Source organism: Myxine glutinosa, chromosome 10, assembly GCF_964187855.1.
Source record: "Myxine glutinosa chromosome 10, kmMyxGlut1.1, whole genome shotgun sequence".
In the NCBI taxonomy this organism is placed as follows: Eukaryota; Metazoa; Chordata; class Myxini; order Myxiniformes; family Myxinidae; genus Myxine; species Myxine glutinosa.
Genome location: NC_136270.1, coordinates 124,084,701 through 124,103,066, shown reverse-complemented (window position 1 = coordinate 124,103,066; position 18,366 = coordinate 124,084,701). Strand labels below are relative to the sequence as shown.

At 47.9% G+C, this 18,366-nt stretch overlaps 1 protein-coding gene across 5 annotated transcripts in view; it reads left to right on the top strand.

Moving 5' to 3' along the window:
• VAC14 (VAC14 component of PIKFYVE complex) overlaps positions 1-18,366 on the top strand; it is an 82,280-nt gene that overhangs the window by 14,717 nt on the left and 49,197 nt on the right. For all 5 annotated transcript variants that reach the window (XR_013624805.1, XM_068126148.2, XM_068126146.2 and 2 more), the window contains exons 3-5: positions 10,789-10,956; positions 12,271-12,333; positions 15,355-15,462. Coding sequence is in view for 4 of the 5 variants with exons in the window: in XM_068126146.2 (XP_067982247.2) it covers positions 10,789-10,956; positions 12,271-12,333; positions 15,355-15,462 (339 nt within the window). In the remaining variant the exon portion in view is untranslated. The remainder of the gene's footprint in view (positions 1-10,788; positions 10,957-12,270; positions 12,334-15,354; positions 15,463-18,366) is intronic.

The window sequence follows — 18,366 nt, the reverse complement described above, 5'->3', positions numbered from 1 at the left end:
ACTTCCCCCCCCCTCTTCTCCCCTCCCCCCCCCTCTCCTCTCCTCCCCTCCCCCCTCCTCCCCTCCCCCCCTCTCCTCCCTTTCCCCCCGTTCCCCTCCCCTCCTCTTCCCCCTCCCCTCCCCCGCCCGGCAATGCCGGGTACTTCTGCTAGTCAGTGGATAAAAACATAAAAGTTTTCAGCCTGGCAGAGGTATACTCTCTACCAAGTGCTGTTGTAGCTGTTGTAGCTGTTGTTGCTTAGCCCCGGATAGGTGTGCTCAAACAAGCCTGCAGCATGGAGCTAGCCCGATCAATCATGCGGGAGCGATTCAGAGATTCCTCACATCTAAGATGGTGTACTCTTGTAAAAGCCGGGGTCTTGAGAATGAGGAGAGTGCTGGTCCATGCTGACCACACTTCCTGGCAAATCCAGACAGCAGGGAAGAGTGGAGAAGATTTGGCTCCCGACTTGCGTTTGGGGGTAGTACCACTGTAAAGTGGCATCCCCGATAATTGTGGATTTCGTTTGAGGACGTGGAATGGTTGGGTCACGCACTCAACCATCCGACAACATGTAGGATAGTTGATTCATATGTGACCTGGTGGCTTTGTCGAGGGGCAGATGGCTGTGTAAGGTGATTAGGTCGAGGTTATAGCTCCAAGCACTCGACTGTACTGATGGTTTTGAAGCGCGGTGCTATGCGCGCTACTTGTATAACAAGGAGGAAGCGGACAACGCGGTAAGTTCAAGAGTCTTTATTATAAGAGCTCAACTGTAGCACTGGCGCGCTCCGGGCTGTGCGCCCGGTGTATATCCCGCGGCCACGCCTACCCCTCGGGCGTGGCCGCCGCCCACTTGGTGCGCGGAATGATGCCCTCACGCCAGTGAGCTTTCGTGTCCGCCACACGCGCCCCCCCCAGAATTCCCGTGCACCTGGAGGGCCAGTTTGCGGGGCAAACGGATGACCCGGCCGAAGCGCCCTCTGGCGACCGGCGGCGTCCGGGGTGCAGGGATGCCAGCTGGGATGCCTCCGGCTGCACCCGGGATGGGTGCAGGACCGGGGAGCGGCGGGCCTGGGCGGTGCCGTGGGTCCGCCCGCAGGGGGGCGGCCCCGACGTGGGGGCCGAGCCACCGGCGGTGGGTGGTCCACGTCGAGGTGGGCCGGCTTGAGGCGATCCACCGAGACGCGGTCGGGAGTACCGCCGATGTCCAAGGTGAAATGTTTCACCCCGGTCTCCAGCACGCGGAAAGGCCCGTCGTACGTGGGCCGCAGTGGTGTCCGGTGGGCGTCGTGCCGGATGAAGACGTACTCCGCGGTGCGAAGCTCCGGGGCGACGTGCGTAGGCGGGTGCCCGTGGTGCGCCGTCAGCACCGGGGCGAACCTCCGGGCTGTCTCCTGCAGCGCGGAGCGCTCCTGCGCCGCGGACCATGGTGCCGTGGGGTCGGGGAGGAACTCGCCCGGCACCCGCAGCGGTTGTCCGAAGACCAACTCCACAGCGGATGCGCGCAGGTCGTCCTTGGGCGCCGTCCGGAGGCCCAGCAGGACCTAGGGGAGCCTGTCGACCCAGCCGCCGTCGCGGAGGGTGGCCCGGAGCACGGCCTTCAACGAGCGGTGGAACCGTTCGCACAGGCCGTTGGCCTGGGGGTGGTAGGCCGTGGTTCGGTGCAGCTGGACCCCGAGCCCCCGCGCGACCGCCCCCCAGAGCTCCGAGGTGAACTGGGGGCCGCGGTCGGACGAGATGTCCGAGGGGACGCCGAACCGGGCGACCCAGGTGGCGATGAACGCCTGCGCGACGTCCGCCGCAGTCGTCGCCGCCAAAGGGACGGCCTCCGGCCACCGGGTGGTGCGGTCCACCATTGTCAGGACATGGGTGAAACCCCGCGAGGGGGGCAGAGGTCCCACCAGGTCCACGTGGTCGAACCTACGTTCCGGCACCGTGAACGGGGCCAATGGGGCCTGGGTGTGCCGGTGCACCTTCGCGCGCTGGCACGTGAGGCACGTCCTGGTCCAGCCGCGGACGGCCTTCCGGAGGCCATGCCAGACAAACTTGTCGGCGACCAACTTCTGGGAGGCCTTCGTGCCCGGGTGGGACAGGCCGTGGATGGCGTCAAAAACCTGGCGCTGCCAGCTCGCGGGCACGATGGGGCGAGGCCGCCCGAGGGAGACGTCGCACAAGAGGGCCATGCCCGCGACGTCGAACGGCACCTCGGTGATGCGGAGGCCCGTGACGGCGGTCCGCAAGGCCTGGACGCCAGGGTCGGCGGCCTGGTCCGCCGCCATCCGGGCATAGTCGATGCCAAGGTGGACTGCGTGGGCGACGGACCGGGAAAAGCAATCCGCCACCGGGTTGTCCTTCCCCGCAATGTGCCGGATGTCAGTTGTATATTCGGACACGGCTGAGAGGTGACGCTGCTGCCGGGCCGACCACGGCTCGGCGACCTTGCCCATCGCGAAGACCAGTGGCTTGTGGTCGACGAAGGCCGTGAACACACGGCCCTCGAGCAGATGGCGGAAGTGCCTGACCGCCAGGTGAAGCCCGAGCAACTCGCGGTCGAAGGTACTATAGCGGCGTTCGGGCGGGCGAAGCTGCCGGCTGAAGAACGCCAGCGGTTGCCAAGCACCACGCACCCATTTAATCCCACGCACCCACCAAAATTTAATCGGTTCAAGTTTACCTCATTATACATACCTGTACCAAGTTTTAATTTAAATCCCTTCACCTGTTCACAAATTATCACATTTGCACCTGACATGACCTCTGACCTATGGCCTTTGGCCTCAGGACCCCAAAATCTAATCAGTTACTCTTTACATCATTATACATATCTGTACCAAGTTTGAATTGTATCACTTCAGCCATTCTCAAGTTATAGACCAATTACAGACTTTGCCCTTTGACCTTTGACCTCTTGACCCCAAAATCGAATCGGTTAATCTTCACATCATTTTGCATAATTGTACCAAATCTAGTCAGAATCTCATCACTGGTTCACACGTTATCGCGGTCATAGGATTTTTATCTAACATGACCTTTGGCCTTTGGCCTTTGACTTCGTGACCCCAAAATCTAATCATTTCATCTTTACCTCATTATACATGCCTGCACCAAGTTTGACTAAGATCCCTTCACTCCTTCAGCCGTTCTCAAGTTATCGCGGTAACGAAAATGTCCGTCTGTCTCCTCCATAACTCCCAAACCATGAAACTTAGCAGCGCCAAACTTTGCATGCATACTGTTACGTGCTCCTCCCCAAACCCCGGTCACGGTGTACCTCCGAGCCCCGAGAGGAGTCACGGCAGAAAGATATGTTATTCTGTGTGTCAAAAATCAATGGTGAAACCACACCAAATTATTACCAACAAACAAGTATTGTATTAAGGTCACATAAGAATAACAGCAATAACAATATTAATCAATTGTACAACCAATATATCATTCCTATGATGGTACCATCAGTTTCGTACAATATAACTCGCTGTGCTCCAAGTGAGGGAAAATAACATTCCCAATGTCTCTGTCCCAGCTTCAAACCAAAGTCGATCCACGCTCCAGTGATCGTCAGAACGATGTTGTATCGAGACCAGAATCCCACTTGGTTGACAGTCACACTGCCAAAGATGGGCAAAAGTGTCCTCAAGAGGCGACTGGGAAATCACACTTTCGGGTATGGATGTTCAACGGCTCCCCACACGGCGAACCGCAAATTCCCACTCGAAATCCCCGTTACACATGCAAACCAGGCTAACGGCTGGATGCATTGAAATGGTTGGAGCGAGGTGAAAAACCTGGAGCGATGCGAAATCGAGCGCGAGGCAAAATGGCCAACAGGTCCGACTCCGTCCTCGAGACGTAACGGCACTCCAACGATTCTCTTCGGAATCGACCGCAAAACCTGTCACGCAGGTTTATCTGTCACAGCGATAACAACTCTGTCGCAGGAATCCCTTTCCCAGGAAACCCAAAGTTCACTCGAGACCCCCGTTCGCCAGCGTTTGCTCAAGACCTCAAAGCAGCTTCGCTTCTTCTCCACCTTACTCGCTCTGCCTCTTTTCCTCCTCTGCTTCCTCTTCTTCTTCGTCCGGTGTCCGATCCGGTTTATGGTTGCTTTTTAAAACTTTTTTTTTTTTTTTTACCTTTTGAAAACAGTTATCTCCAATTCACTTAAACGATAACAATAATAGTACATGGAACCAAAAATGTTTACAGTGGATGAGAACCACAACAACCGAAGTGACGAATCCATAACACTTCCCCCCCTCAAGAAAGAAAGTTGGAACATAGTGAAAACTTTCTTTGCATGCAAAAACTTTTAACAAACAAAAGTAAAACTCGCTCCCAAAGGATCAATTCACGTGAGCAACAATAATTAATATTCCCCAAAATAAAGCAACAAAACTTCCAAACAACCTACAGGAATTTCCAAAGTTAGTTCATTCTGGATAAAGCATCAGCAACGATATTGTCCCTGCTCTTTACATGCTCAATTTCCAAGTTGAACTCCTGCAAAGCCAAACTCCATCATCAACCTCTGATTTTTATTTTTCAATTTTTTAAATGAAGGTTAAGGGGTTGTGATCAGTGAAGAGTTTTAACTCTGGATTCTCTTGCACCCCAACTACAGGTGAGACAGGTGAGACAGGAACCATTTCCCCACAGGCTTCCTCTCATGATATTTCTTCAGTCGGTTGACATGACACAGCTGCCGCTTTTTTCGTCGGTCGGGAGTTGTCACCACGTAATCTGTTTCATTAACCCTCCTTTCGATTGCATAGGGACCAAAATACCTAGCCTGTAGTGGCTGACCTGGAACAGGAAGCAAGACTAACACTCGGTCCTCAGGACTGAAATTTCTTATCTGAGATTTCTTGTGATGTCTCACTTTCATTTTATCCTGTGTCACTTTCAAGTTTCTTCTCGCAACTTCACAAGCCTTTGCCAATCTGTGCCTAACCGTTGCCACATACTCCACCACTGTTGACTGTGCCTCCTCCTGTTCTTTCACCAATTTCAATGGTCCTCGCACTGAGTGTCCAAACACAAGTTCTAAAGGACTGAATCCCAATGACTCCTGAACAGATTCCCTCGTAGCAAACAACAATAAGGGTATTCCCTCATCCCAATCCTTGTCACATTCAAAACAATACGTTCTGATCATATTCTTCAATGTCTGGTGACCCCTTTCCAAGGTCCCTTGGCTCTTGGCATGGTAAGTACTTGATCTTACTTGCTCCACTCCCAACAAGTGTACCACTTGCTGAAAAAGCGTTGACATGAAATTGGAGCCCTGATCAGACTGGATGACCTTAGGTAGGCCAACCAAAGTGAAAAATTTAATCAAGGCCTTCGCAATAACTGCCGCAGTATTTTTTCTAAGAGGCACTGCCTCTGGGAACCTTGTGGAAGCGCACATGATGGTCAGCAAATACTGATGCCCAGCCTTAGTTTTAGGTAAAGGGTCTACACAGTCAATAATGACTCGGCTGAATGGCTCTTCAAAAGCTGGAATTGGTTTTAAAGGTGCGGATGGGACTTTCTGATTAGGTTTTCCCACCAGCTGGCAAGAGTGGCAAGATTTACAGAACTCCGCCGCATCACGTCGCAATTCTGGCCCGAAGAAATGTACCAATATTCTGTCACATGTCTTGTTCACTCCAAGGTGTCCGGCCAAAGGTGTCTCATGCGCCAAACTCAATATCTCCTTCCGGTATGGCGGTGGCACCACAATTTGGTAATGAACTTTCCACTCATCGTTTCCTGGCACCTCCGGTGGTCTCCATTTTCTCATGAGTATTTCCCCTTTCATGAAGTAACCAACAGGTATCTTCATAGCCTCTTCCTCTGTAACGGCTTTATCAATCAAACTCCGGAGCTCCGAATCTCCGTGTTGTTCTTCAACAAGTCTCTTTCGGACCAGCACCGTTTGTTCAACCTCGTTCCCAGATGTCTCCGACGGACACTCCATTTCCTCTTTTGTTCCAGATGCCAACTTTTCCTTCGGTTCCTTTCCTATTATCTCTTCCAGACTTTTCCTCCAATATCGCTAAGGAACCCAAATCCACATCACCTTCCTTCTCCTTCTCTTCAGAGCGCTTCCTACCCATAGCACGAGTCACTGCACAGGATGGAAAGATACCCGGAATCTCCTGCTCTAACTGTGCGGTGTTATTTTCCATACTGGGCTTTTCAACCAACATTGGATTACCAGAAACTCCACCACCGGCGAAATCATTCCCGATAATAAAAGAGATTCCCTCCACAGGAAGAGTGGCTTGTAAACCTACGGTGACCGGTCCTGACACCAAATCAGACTTCAAATGGATGACATGAAGAGGAGCTTTAACATAGCCACCAACCCCCTGTAAAAGAACACTAACACCAGTTTCCGTCTTCTCTGACAATGGCAAAATGCCCTCAAGCATCAAAGATTGATGTGCTCCTGTGTCCCTCAATACCCTAACAGGTCTCTGGTTTGTTAAGTCCCCATCCAGTGACACAAACCCCTTGGAAATAAAAGGTTTGTAACCCTCTTGGACAAGGTCGTTCTGTGATGCCGTAACTTTCGCATGGGAACCTTCACAAGGCACTGTCCTCCAAGGACGATTTCTTGCATTGGGCAATGCATTCAGAGTTGCACTAGTTTGACTCCGCTCCTGATTTTTCCTTTTCAGGGCGTAACATTGGGACATCAAATGCCCAGGTTTGTTGCAAAAAGCGCGTCGGCCCAGAGGAAAAACTCGTGGTCTGCCTCGGGCCCCCTGGAAGATAGGTATATCTTGGAACTGCAGTCTTCTGATCCCTAAAAGTCACGGTATCAGATTTGTCCCCATAGTCCTCTCTACGCCGCCTCCATGAAAATTTGTTCTCCGAACCTGATTTACCATAACTCCCCTGGCTAACTCTAGGCGGGAAGTTAGGTTTGTGGAACCCCATCCTGTGTGTCAAAGCATAGTCATCTGCCACAGTTGCTGCCTCATACAACTCTGGTACTTTCTTTTCATCCAGATGTACTTTAATGTCCACGTGGACACACTGTTTGAATTCCTCCACCAAAATCAATTGTCGTAACAGGTTGAAGTCTTTCCCAACACCACCTATCAAACATGGTTTTCTTCATTCTGGCAAACTCCACGTGGGTCTCACTCTCCCTCTTCCTGGCATTCCTGAATTTTTGTCGGTAAGCTTCAGGGACCAATTCATAGGCTTTGAGAATGGCTTTCTTCACTATCTCATAATCTGCACATTGGTCAATCGGTAAAGCCGAATAGATATCTTGAGCTTTACCCACCAGAACACTTTGCACTAACATAGTCCAGTACCCCACAGACCATTTTTGTTCCCCGTCGCACAGCGGAGCGAAAGGGGGACTATGGCTTTCCCCTCCGTCCGTGTGTCAGTCCGTCCGTGCGTGCGGGCGTGCGTGCGTAAGCGAAGGACCGCATTCGAATTTGGTGTGTGGGTGCAACCCACGTCAAAATCCAAGATGGCCGCCGCCATGTATGTCTGATGCCATGTATGTCTGAACCTTGTAACCTGCATATCTTGAAAAATAAGCGAAGTACCAACTTTTAATCTGGTGTGTGGGTGTATCTAGGCATAAGGAAGAATGCTATTGAAAATTGGGTCGCCACGTCAAAATCCAAGATGACCGCCGCCATGTATGTCTGAACCTTGTGAGATGAATATCTTGAAAAATAAGCGAAGTACCAACTTCTAATTTGGTGTGTGGGTGTATCTGGGCATAAGGACGAACGCTATTGAAAATTGGGTCGCCACGTCAAAATCCAAGATGGTCGCCGCCATATATATGTCTGAACCTTGTGAGCAAAATATCTCGAAAAATAAGCGAAGTACCAACTTCTAATCTGGTGTGTGGGTGTATCTAGGCACATGGAAGAACGCTGTTTAAAATTGGGTCGCCACGTCAAAATCCGAGATGGCCGCCGCCATGTATGTCTGAATCTTGAGATGAATATCTTGAAAGATAAGCGAAGTACCAACTTCTAATTTGGTGTGTGGGTGTATCTCGGCATAAGGAAGACCGCTATTGTAAATTGGGTCGCCACGTCAAAATCCAAGATGGCCGCCACCATATATATGTCTGAACCTTGAGTGAAATATCTTGAAAAATAAGCGAAGTACCTTCTGGTGTGTGGGTGTATCTAGGCATAAGGAAGAACGCTATTGAAAATTGGGTCGCCACGTCAAAATCCAAGATGGCCGCCTCCATGTATGTCTGAACCTTGTGAGCGAAATATCATATCATAGCATGTTTTCTGCGTGTTCCACTTTGTCAACTCACATCACTTCCCCGACGGGGGACCGACGCGTAACGCTTGTAGCATTTGAGCCACCTTCTCAAAGTGTAAAAAGAACTTGACTACCTCATTTTCATTGAAGGGTGGAACCAGCCTCACATGCCTACCAACATCCCAAGTGTTCTGACTAGTTGTCGAACTAGCCGGCATGGATACTACTTCTCTCCGTTCTCCCAGTAATTCCAGCTCCTTGAGTTTAAGTTCCCTCTGATACTCCATGTCACGTTCCTTTAACTCCCTTTCGGCTCTCCTTTCCTCTGCTCTTTCCTCTGCTCTTCTTTCTTCTTCAGCTCTCCTTTCCTCTGCTCTTCTTTCCTCTAACCTTTCCTGGCTCTGCAGTTGCCTCTCCATTTTCCGGAGCCCCACATTTCCTTTTTCCTCTGGTAACCAATCCAAGGCTACCTCTTCCCATGTTCCTTGTCCCACTAAAGACTCCACCACCAATGTCTGAATCTCAGCTTTCTTCATACTAACTCGGACCTCCAAGTTAAAATATTTGGCCAATATCATGAGTTCCGATCTTTTTAACGCCTGGAACTGTGCCTCATTAGGGGACGCCGCAAACTTTTCTGCGTCAAACACCATGGTGACTATCAGTTAGCACCTGTTAACCTTCACACAAAAAAAAAATTCCTTTTTCTTTTGAAAAATTTGGGAATGTTAGAAAATTCCAAATTTGGGGATTTTGGGAAGGTTAGGGAATTCTATCCCGGACGAGGCCCCCAATTTCTGTTACGTGCTCCTCCCCAAACCCCGGCCATGGTGTACCTCCGAGCCCCGAGAGGAGTCACGGCAGAAAGATGTGTTTTTCTGTGTGTCAAAAATCAATGGTGAAACCACACCAAATTATTACCAACAAACAAGTATTGTATTAAGGTCACACAAGAATAACAGCAATAACAATATTAATCAATTGTACAACCAATATATCATTCCTATGATGGTACCATCAGTTTCGAACAATATAACTCACTGTGCTCCAAGTGAGCGAAAATAACATTCCCAATGTCTCTGTCCCAGCTTAAAACCAAAGTCGATCCACGCTCCAGTGATCGTCAGAACAATGTTGTATCGAGACCAGAATCCCGCTTGGTTGACAGTCACACTGCCAAAGATGGGCAAAGGTGTCCTCAAGAGGCGACTGGGAAATCACACCTTCGGGTATGGATGTTCAACGGCTCCCCACACGGCGAACCGCAAATTCCCACTCGAAATCCACGTTACACATGCAAACCAGGCTAACGGCTGGATGCGTTGAAATGGTTGGAGCGAGGTGAAAAACCTGGAGCGATGCGAAATCGAGCGCGAGGCAAGATGGCCAACGGGTCCGTACTCGAGACGTAACGGCACTCCAACGATTCTCTTGGGAATCAACCGCAAAACCTGTCACGCAGGTTTATCTGTCACAGCGATAACAACTCTGTCGCAGGAATCCTTTTCCCAGGAAACCCAAAGTTCACTCGTGACCCCCGTTCGCCAGCGTTTGCTCAAGACCTCAAAGCAGCTTGGCTTCTTCTCCACTTTACTCGCTCCGCCTCTTTTTCCTCCTTCTTCCTCTTCTTCTTCGTCCGGTTCCTGATCCGGTTTCCGGTTTCTTTTTAAAACATTAATTTTTTTTACCTTTTGAAAACAGTTATCTCCAATTCACTTAAACGATAACAATAATAGTACATGGAACCAAAAATGTTTACAGTGGCTGAGAACCACAACAACGGAAGTGACGAATCCGTAACAATACACCTGGACCTCCAACAGATTACACGGATGAAAACTGGGTGTTTGGGTGTGTTATAACACCCTTTTTGAAGATGACTAACAAGGTGCTCATAAGAATAAAACCAGGTGTGGTGGCTTAGCAATATGGTGGCCCGCCATATTGGCCAGCCCATTGCATCTCGCTGGGTTCTTAAGCCATCATTTTGTTTTGGCCTACTCAAACGCGCCTTGCCTTGGAAACGCTATCAATTATCATAAATAATTGAAGCATATTGTAGACCAAATAATGTCCAAATCCTGAGTGAAATCGGACAAAAGTTACCATGTCTAGCGATTGGTGAACACTATTCAGCCTGCTTTTGCAAGCCATGGCGTTACAGTAGACAGAGCTCCCTTTTCGTTTTTAGTCACAAGGCCGGGGAACTTTGGGTGTCAAAACACCCTTTTTGTTTATGATTAACGAGGTGAACCACCACTTGGTGAACACTATTCAGGCTGCTTTTGCTCCCTGTCCACTCCCTTTCTCTACTGCCTTTCCTTCCCCCTCCCTTCCCTTCTCCTCACCGTTTCCTTCCCTCCTTTTCCCTCCCCCTCCACTCCCCTTTTCCCCCCACCACTCCCCCTTATCCACCTCTCCCCTCTCCCTCCCTCCTATTCTCCTCTCCTCATTAATATTCTTGTCAGGAAGTGACTCATTGTTATGCGGCAATGCCGGGTGCTTTTACTAGTATGTAATAAATAGATGACTATCTAAATATTGGGATCTCCCACCAGGATTACACCATATTTTTGTGGGACCTCATGGACCCAGTGCTTAAATGCTTCAATGACCCGGATCCTCGACTGCGCTACTATGCATGCGAAGCACTCTACAACATTGTAAAAGTGGCACGTGGGGCAGTACTTCCATACTTCAACCAGGTCTTTCATGGACTAAGCAAGGTAACTCCTTTGGTTTGATGTAAGGACTCGTACCCATGCACGCTGGATGTCCATGACTGTATGATGATGTTGTGCTGGCACTCTCTTCCTTCCTTTGCATCTCGGTTGTTTTGGAAAGTGCACGTTGATAATAATTAACGAGTTCCCTTCCAAGGAAATTTATACATATACTCGTACAATGGTCTCCAACCTATGGTTGTTTCAATGTTCTACCCTTTTCAAATGCCGAGTGTCAAGCAAGAAAGCAGCACGCACCATTTTTTGGTCATCTCAATCTCAGAGAGATGACCTTATAAAATGGGGCGTCATGTTAGGATGTCCGCCCCTGTAAGTCTGTCTGTCCATCCAGTCGTCCGTTAACTTTTTGCTATTTTTGCTTCTCTTCCTTTATCACCCGGTTGATTGTTCTGAAACTTGACACATGAATACAAGACAGTTTCCCGCACAATCACTCGGGTTTCAATTTTTTTGTTTTTTTTCGGAACATGGGGGCTCCCAGGCAGGAGTTACCTCCTGAAACTTTGGATCCAAACTCATCTCTTATTTACCAACCGATTTCTTTGAAACCCGATGGTCTTTCTACGAGATGGTCCGCAGGATCGCTCAGTCTTAGATATTAATATTTCGGTTCGGGTGGCTCCCAGGAGGGGGTTCCCCCAAAGTGGCAAAGGTCTGAACTACAACCTCGAGAGATGACCATCATCCCACTCGGGGCTTTTTATTAGGGTTTGGTATGACTCGGCCGGGGTTCGAACCTCCAATGTCCCAGACTGAGTGGACGCTCTAACCATTACATCCCCAAGTCTAGTGATGCATCGCTCGGCCTCGAGTCAAACTCTGATACAATTCTGCTTTACTTGACTTAGTGACTCGAGAAGTAACGCTCAAGGCCTAGTTATGTTAGGCTTTTCTGAATCTGTTTAGGAACGGTGGCAAGTTTTTTTTAGTTTTTTTTTTAGGAACTGTGATTAAAATCTGTTTAGATCACTAGCTTGGCTTGATAAAGGCCTCAGTTGAATATGACAATAACTCCTTTAATACATGTTAATCTATCCAGTCAATCGGACTTCCTGTAAAAAGGCCAGAGTGTCACAAAATCAAGCTGTCGATCAAGGCCTCGCCTATTATATTCTTGAATTGCATTATTATTTAGATGATTTGAATATCAACCCTCTTTTTCGATCAAGCCCCTCCCCCCCCCCCCCCCCCCTCCCAGGCCTCTACACGGTCTCTTTATTGTTTGTAAATGTGCTGCTCACACTACTTTGCAGGGTTGCTCGGATCAATGTGGGACCTTTCTTCTTTTTCTTTCAGTTGGCAGCTGATCCTGATCCCAACGTGAAGAGCGGCTCAGAGCTCCTGGACAGGTTGCTGAAGGTTCGAAACTTTGCAGCACACCTTTCCTTCTGCATCAGACGCTCCCACGTGAATTGCGCGTAGGCCAAACATGAACACGTCACGGCTACTCGGTCCCACAAAGGCAAGACGATAATGCCCCCATACAGACCGCTACTCTACTTGTGCTTTTCTCGAGACGTTGCTGTCCCCAAAATAATTAAATAAATAATGATCAGGAATTTATGGAAAGGGTCGGCTTGATTACAGTGTGAAGGGGAAATTTGTGGATGTTGAGACGATCAAGTTTAAGATTTCCACGGTTTCCTGAATTCACGTAAATAAATGTAAATAAATGTCGCATTATGTCATGGGCGTTTTTTTTTGGGGGGGGGGGGGGGACATATCCCCCCACATTTTTGACGAGGGGGGATTATCCCCCCCTCTTTCTAGTCGAATATAACATAAAAATAATGCGTTGGTGGGCATTATTTAATAACGGAGAGCGGTATCGGCTCGTGCATGTCGTGCTGGATTTCATTGGTAGAAGCACGGAGTGCACGATGTACGCATGCGCTAAAAATGTATCACGTGATCAGTGAATACTGAAAGTGTGATACGGGTCGACATTCCCGCTACAGTGCTGTGTAACTATGTTCCTTCACGTTTTCTTCCGAAGTAACCTCTTTGCTCGCCCATAGTGAAATTGTTAGGTAAGAAAAGTTTATTTAGTTGTTACATTGGAGAAAGTGCTAACTGAGCCAGAATTGATTCAGTTTTGGTGAAGATTCGAATCCAGATATAAGAGTTTAAATTTTTTAAAAGTGATTCTTCACCATTGAGTGATGGGGCCAAAAACGATATATATGATGACATTTCAATACGTTGTGGATGAGTTTTGGCAAAACTTGGTGGATGAGTTGATTAGGCAACAAGAACAAGCTGATTAGATTTTGGATCAGGTCTGGATCCAGATCTGACCGGTCAGAGGGATACAAAACGTAAACTGTTCACCCTGGCCGAGGTATGTTCTGTAGTTTATAAATGTTGTAGTCCAAACGTTATAGACGTATTCACATTGTAATTGTACGGCACTGAACATACAATCGTGGCCAAAAATATTGGCACCCTTGCACTTTTTTCAAAAAATGCACCATTTCTTCCAGAAAATTGTTGAAATTTAAAAATCTTTTGGTATCCACATTTGTATTTCTTTGGTTTGCAGTGTAACAAAACAATAAAAGCTGAAAATTTACTAAATCTTAGCTTATTCCACACAGAAATCCTAAAATGACCCGGACAATATCATTGGCACCTTTTAGAAGTTGTCAGAAATAATTAGATTCCAAGCAGGTGATTCTCCTTTACTTTGGAATTGAACTCACCTGTGGTGAGTTTTGCAGGTGCCTGCAATATAAAAATCACTCATTCGACCAGTTTGAAAAGAGAAAAGGAGTCAATCTGCTGTTTTGTGTCACTGTGTGTACCACAATGAGCATGGAGAAAAGAAAGAAAACCAGAGAATTGTCTGAGGAGGTCAGACACAAGATTGTAGCCAAGCATGGACCATCTCAAGGCTACAAGTCCATCTCCAGAGACCTTGATGTTCCTGTATCCACCGTACGCAATGTTATCAGGAAGTTTAAGGCTTATCAGGAAGCACTGTAGCCAACCTCCCTGAACGTGGCCGCAAGAGAAAACTTGATCGATGATTGCCGCGAAGGATTGTTCGAATGGTGGAGAAAGCACCTCGATCAAAACGCCAAACAGATCCCAGCTGACCTTCAGACACAAAGTGCAGCAGTGTCAATTCACACCATCCGTCACCAACTCAATGAAAGGGGGTTCTATGGTAGGAGACCCAGGAGGACTCCACTGCTCAAAAAGTCTGACTGGAGTTTTCCAAAACACACCTGAACAAGCCAAAATCCTTCTGGGAGAATGTCCTGTGGACAGATGAGACAAAATTAGAGCTTTTTGGTAAAGCACATCATCTCTATGTTTACAGAAAACAAAATGAAGCCTTCAAAGAAAAGAACACCTTCCCTACAGTCAAGCATGGAGGAGGTTCAGTGATGTTTTGGGGTTGCCGTGCTGCCTCTGGCACTGGGTGCCTTGAATGTCCGCATGGCATCATGAAATAGGGAGATTACCAAGGCATTTTGGAGCGCAATGCACCAAGGAATGGTTCGAGACAAAACGTTGGACTGTTCTGAAGTCGCCAGCAATGAGTCCAGATCTAAATGTCATTGAACACCTGTGGGGAGATCTGAAAACAGCAGTTGGGAGAAGGCACCCTTCAAATCTGGGAGAACTGGAGCAGTTTGCACAAGAAGAGTGGGCCAAAATTATTCTTCATTTTTAAAGCGACAAAAAAAAAAATGTAATTTTTTAATGAAAAATTTGAGAAAAAAAACAAAACAAGATGCAGCACGCAAAGGGTTAATGAGGGTTATTTGATGTGAAATCCTCCATAGACGATGGACTGGTAGGTACTTTTATAGGTTTACAAGTTTGTATCTTGGTAGGTTTTATTTTTTGAGGAATTGTGCATCATTCCTACATAGGAAGTCTTCCGACTTCGTGATATATCGTCAATAAAAATTTTAATTTGGTATCAGGTTTCAAATTGGTGACTATTTATGTGATTCATTTCAAATTCATGAAAATGACAAAAAAACAATCTTCTTCTTCATAGACACTTCAAAATAATTTTCCCGGAAAATGTCCCCCCCCTCACTTTTCAATAGCGATCAGCGCCCCTGCATCATGTGTTGTTCGTTCACTAAAGAGCTACGCACATTGCATCAATTTTGTGCGTTCAGGAATTCTTCAAGCCTAAACTCAATGATCTCAACAACGACCAATCGTGGCTTTTCGCTCAATTAATCAGGTTTTAGACGTTTTGGATTTGGTTTTCCTCTTTAAAGCCTTACTTGTAAAATCATTCATGTTAGCCAAACAGAAGACATGCTGAAGGCGGCTCGACATTACGCCATTTTTATTTGTTTCTGACGATGGATGTCGAAGGCCTTCTTGGTCATGTTGTGTCTGTCTTCGCAGGATATCGTGACGGAGAGCGACCACTTTGACCTGATTGCTTTCATCCCACTAGTACGTGATCGTATATACACACACAACCAGCACGCTCGCCAATTCATCATCTCATGGGTAAGTTAATTTTCACTTGCAAAAGCAAAGCATAGCTGGCGTCAATTCATGCACCCCTCCTCCCTTCCGCTATGCTATCTCTACTTTCTCGCTACATCATGCGTGTTGCATCATTTGAGCCATTCGTGCTTAAACCTTTTCTCTACACCTCCATCATCTACCATATAAAACACAATGTGTGTTTGTGTATTTGTGTGATGTATGTCCCCCTTCGTAAGGGTAGATTTTTAAAAGACTTTGAGTAGCGCTTTAGGAGGGATTTGAATGGAGGTTTATTGGGCAATCTTTGAACAAGACTGTGTCCACTGGTTAAAAGACTCCGACCCAAAAGGACCCACAAGAAGACCCAAACGACACCGAGGATCCAAAATACCCAAACAACCCCGAGGACCCAAACGACCCCGAGGATCCAAAAGACCCAAACAACCCCGAGGACCCAAATACCCAAATGACCCAAAATACCCCGAAGATCCAAAAGACCCGAAACACTGACAAAATCCTTAAAGACCCCGAAGACCCAAAATATGGCAAAGACCCAAAATACCCCAAAGACCCTTAAATACCATGAAGACCCAATGGTCCACAAAGACCCAAAATACTCTGAACAGCCAAAAGGCCGAAAAGACCCAGAAGACTGAAATGACCCCAAAAGACCCTTAGAGACCCGAATACCCAAATTATCCCAAAAACCCCAAAGACCCAAAATACACCAAAGACCCAAAAGACCGAAAAGATCTCGAAGACCCTTAAAGACCCAAGAGGCTTTATGAATCGGCCAACATTACCGCTTTACACAAAAAGGTGCAAAAACAGATTCTTGCAACTGCAGACCAATCGGCCTGCTCCCAATAATAAGCAAGCTCATGGAATCTCTGATACTCCGGTTATGGAATCATTGTTTCCGATATTAAATCCTTCATCTTCTCCAATGGCTTTATCTCGGATCATCAATTTGGATTCAGACCAGGTCACTCCACTCTGGACATGCTGCTTCTGCTGTCTCAACAATGGATGGAGGTCCTCAATTTAAAACAGGAAATCAGAGCTGTCTCCCTTGACATATCTTATGCCTTCGATACAGTCTGGCACCCCCACCCTGCTCACCAAACTCTCCTCCTATGGTATCCATGGAAACCTCCACACATGGCTTGCAGACTTCCTCTCTGGTCGCAGTCAACATGTGGCCCTGAATGGAATTCTCTCGTCTACCCTTCCTGTTCAGGCTGGAGTTCCTCAAGGCAGTGTTCTGGGCCTTGTGCTTTTTCTGGTCTTCATTAATGATCTCTCTGACTCTGGAAAATCCTCTCTATCTCTTTGCTGATGACTCTGCTCTCTGCGGCTCCATATCTCGAAGCTCAGATCGGCAGGCAACAGCCTCTTCACTCTCTGCAGACCTGGACAATATCTTAAACAGGTCCAACAAGCATCCTCCCTGCTTCTTCCCCCTTCCAACTTTCACCTTCATCTCCCCAAACCTTCTGCCTCGCTCTTCCCCCTCCTCAAATAACACCTCACTGTGCCTCACCCAATCTCCATCAAACCTTTTGTCCGCCCCATTCTTCCCTTTCTCCAAGCTATTCTGAAATCTCTGAAATCTCTGACACACCTTCAACAGCTCTCCCTACCTCTTCCTCCTTTTCCACATCTTACCCTACCCCTCCCCCCCCCTGTTCTGGACCCGATGCTCCCCCTTCCTCTTCATTAACGGTATGGACCTAAAACATCCGGGGCCTTCGCTCAAACTTGACTGACCTCTCCATACAGGTTGCTTCTGACAAACCAGATGTGATCTGCTTAACAGAAACTTTCCTCCTTCATGATGTCTCTGATGCCTTGGTATCTCTCCCAGGTTACTCCCTCCTCCGGTATGATAGACCTGAGCCTCGTCCTGGAGGTGGGGTTGCTATCTTTATAAAAAACTCTCTTCCTCACTCGCCCTCCACTGCCCTCTCTCCACCTCACCCCCAGGAATACCTTTGGCTACGGCTTCCCCTTCGCTCCCACCTTTTGTTCATATGTGTGTTGTACCGTCCACCAAACAGCGATGACTCCATCTACATCTCACTGTCTGATAATATGGACCAACTTCTATCTACCCATCCCAACTCTCTCTTCCTCATATGTGGTGATTTCAATTGTCACCATGCCAGTTGGCTGGGTGTGGGTACCTCTCTCACCAGCCATGGCTCTTCAGCAAAGGACTTCTGCGACTCACTGGGACTGACGCAATCTGTAAATTTCCCGACCCGGATCTCAGTCAACGGAGCATCTTCTCTTCTGGATGTGGTTATGACAAACTTCCCTGAAAATGTCTGCTGCTCTTCTTCTGCTCCAATCGGCTCATCTGATCATGTGCTTGTCAAAGTGGACATCTCTCTGACCATTCTCAGAGAGCCTCCTCAGCGTCGACGAGTCTGGCATTTCACTCAGGCCAACTGGCACGGTCTTCAAGCAGCCATCAATCATCTGGACTGGTCTCCCATCTCTACCGCCTCTGACATCAACTCATCCTGGGAATTCTTTCAAAGTAAATTGCTCTCTCTCATGCACAGATTTATACCATCTCGTCTTCAGTTGTCATACCCTTCCTCCCGTCCATGGTACACGGAATCTTGTGGTGAGGCTGTTGCCCTGAAACAACTTGCTTTCGTCTCCTGGAAAGCAAATCCAACGGAAGGAAATCTCATTTCCTTTCACAAAGCCCGAAACAAGTGTGTGTCCACCCTCAGGAGAGCCAGGAAACAATATCTCACCATTCTCAAGACCGAACTCTCTTATCTGTCTCCCTCTTCCAAATCCTGGTGGCGTCTGGTCAAATCTGTTTCTGGTGTTTGTTCCCCCTCCATCCCCTCCCTCACCTCAAACGGCTTAACGGCTGACTCCGCACGTGAAAAAGCTGAATGC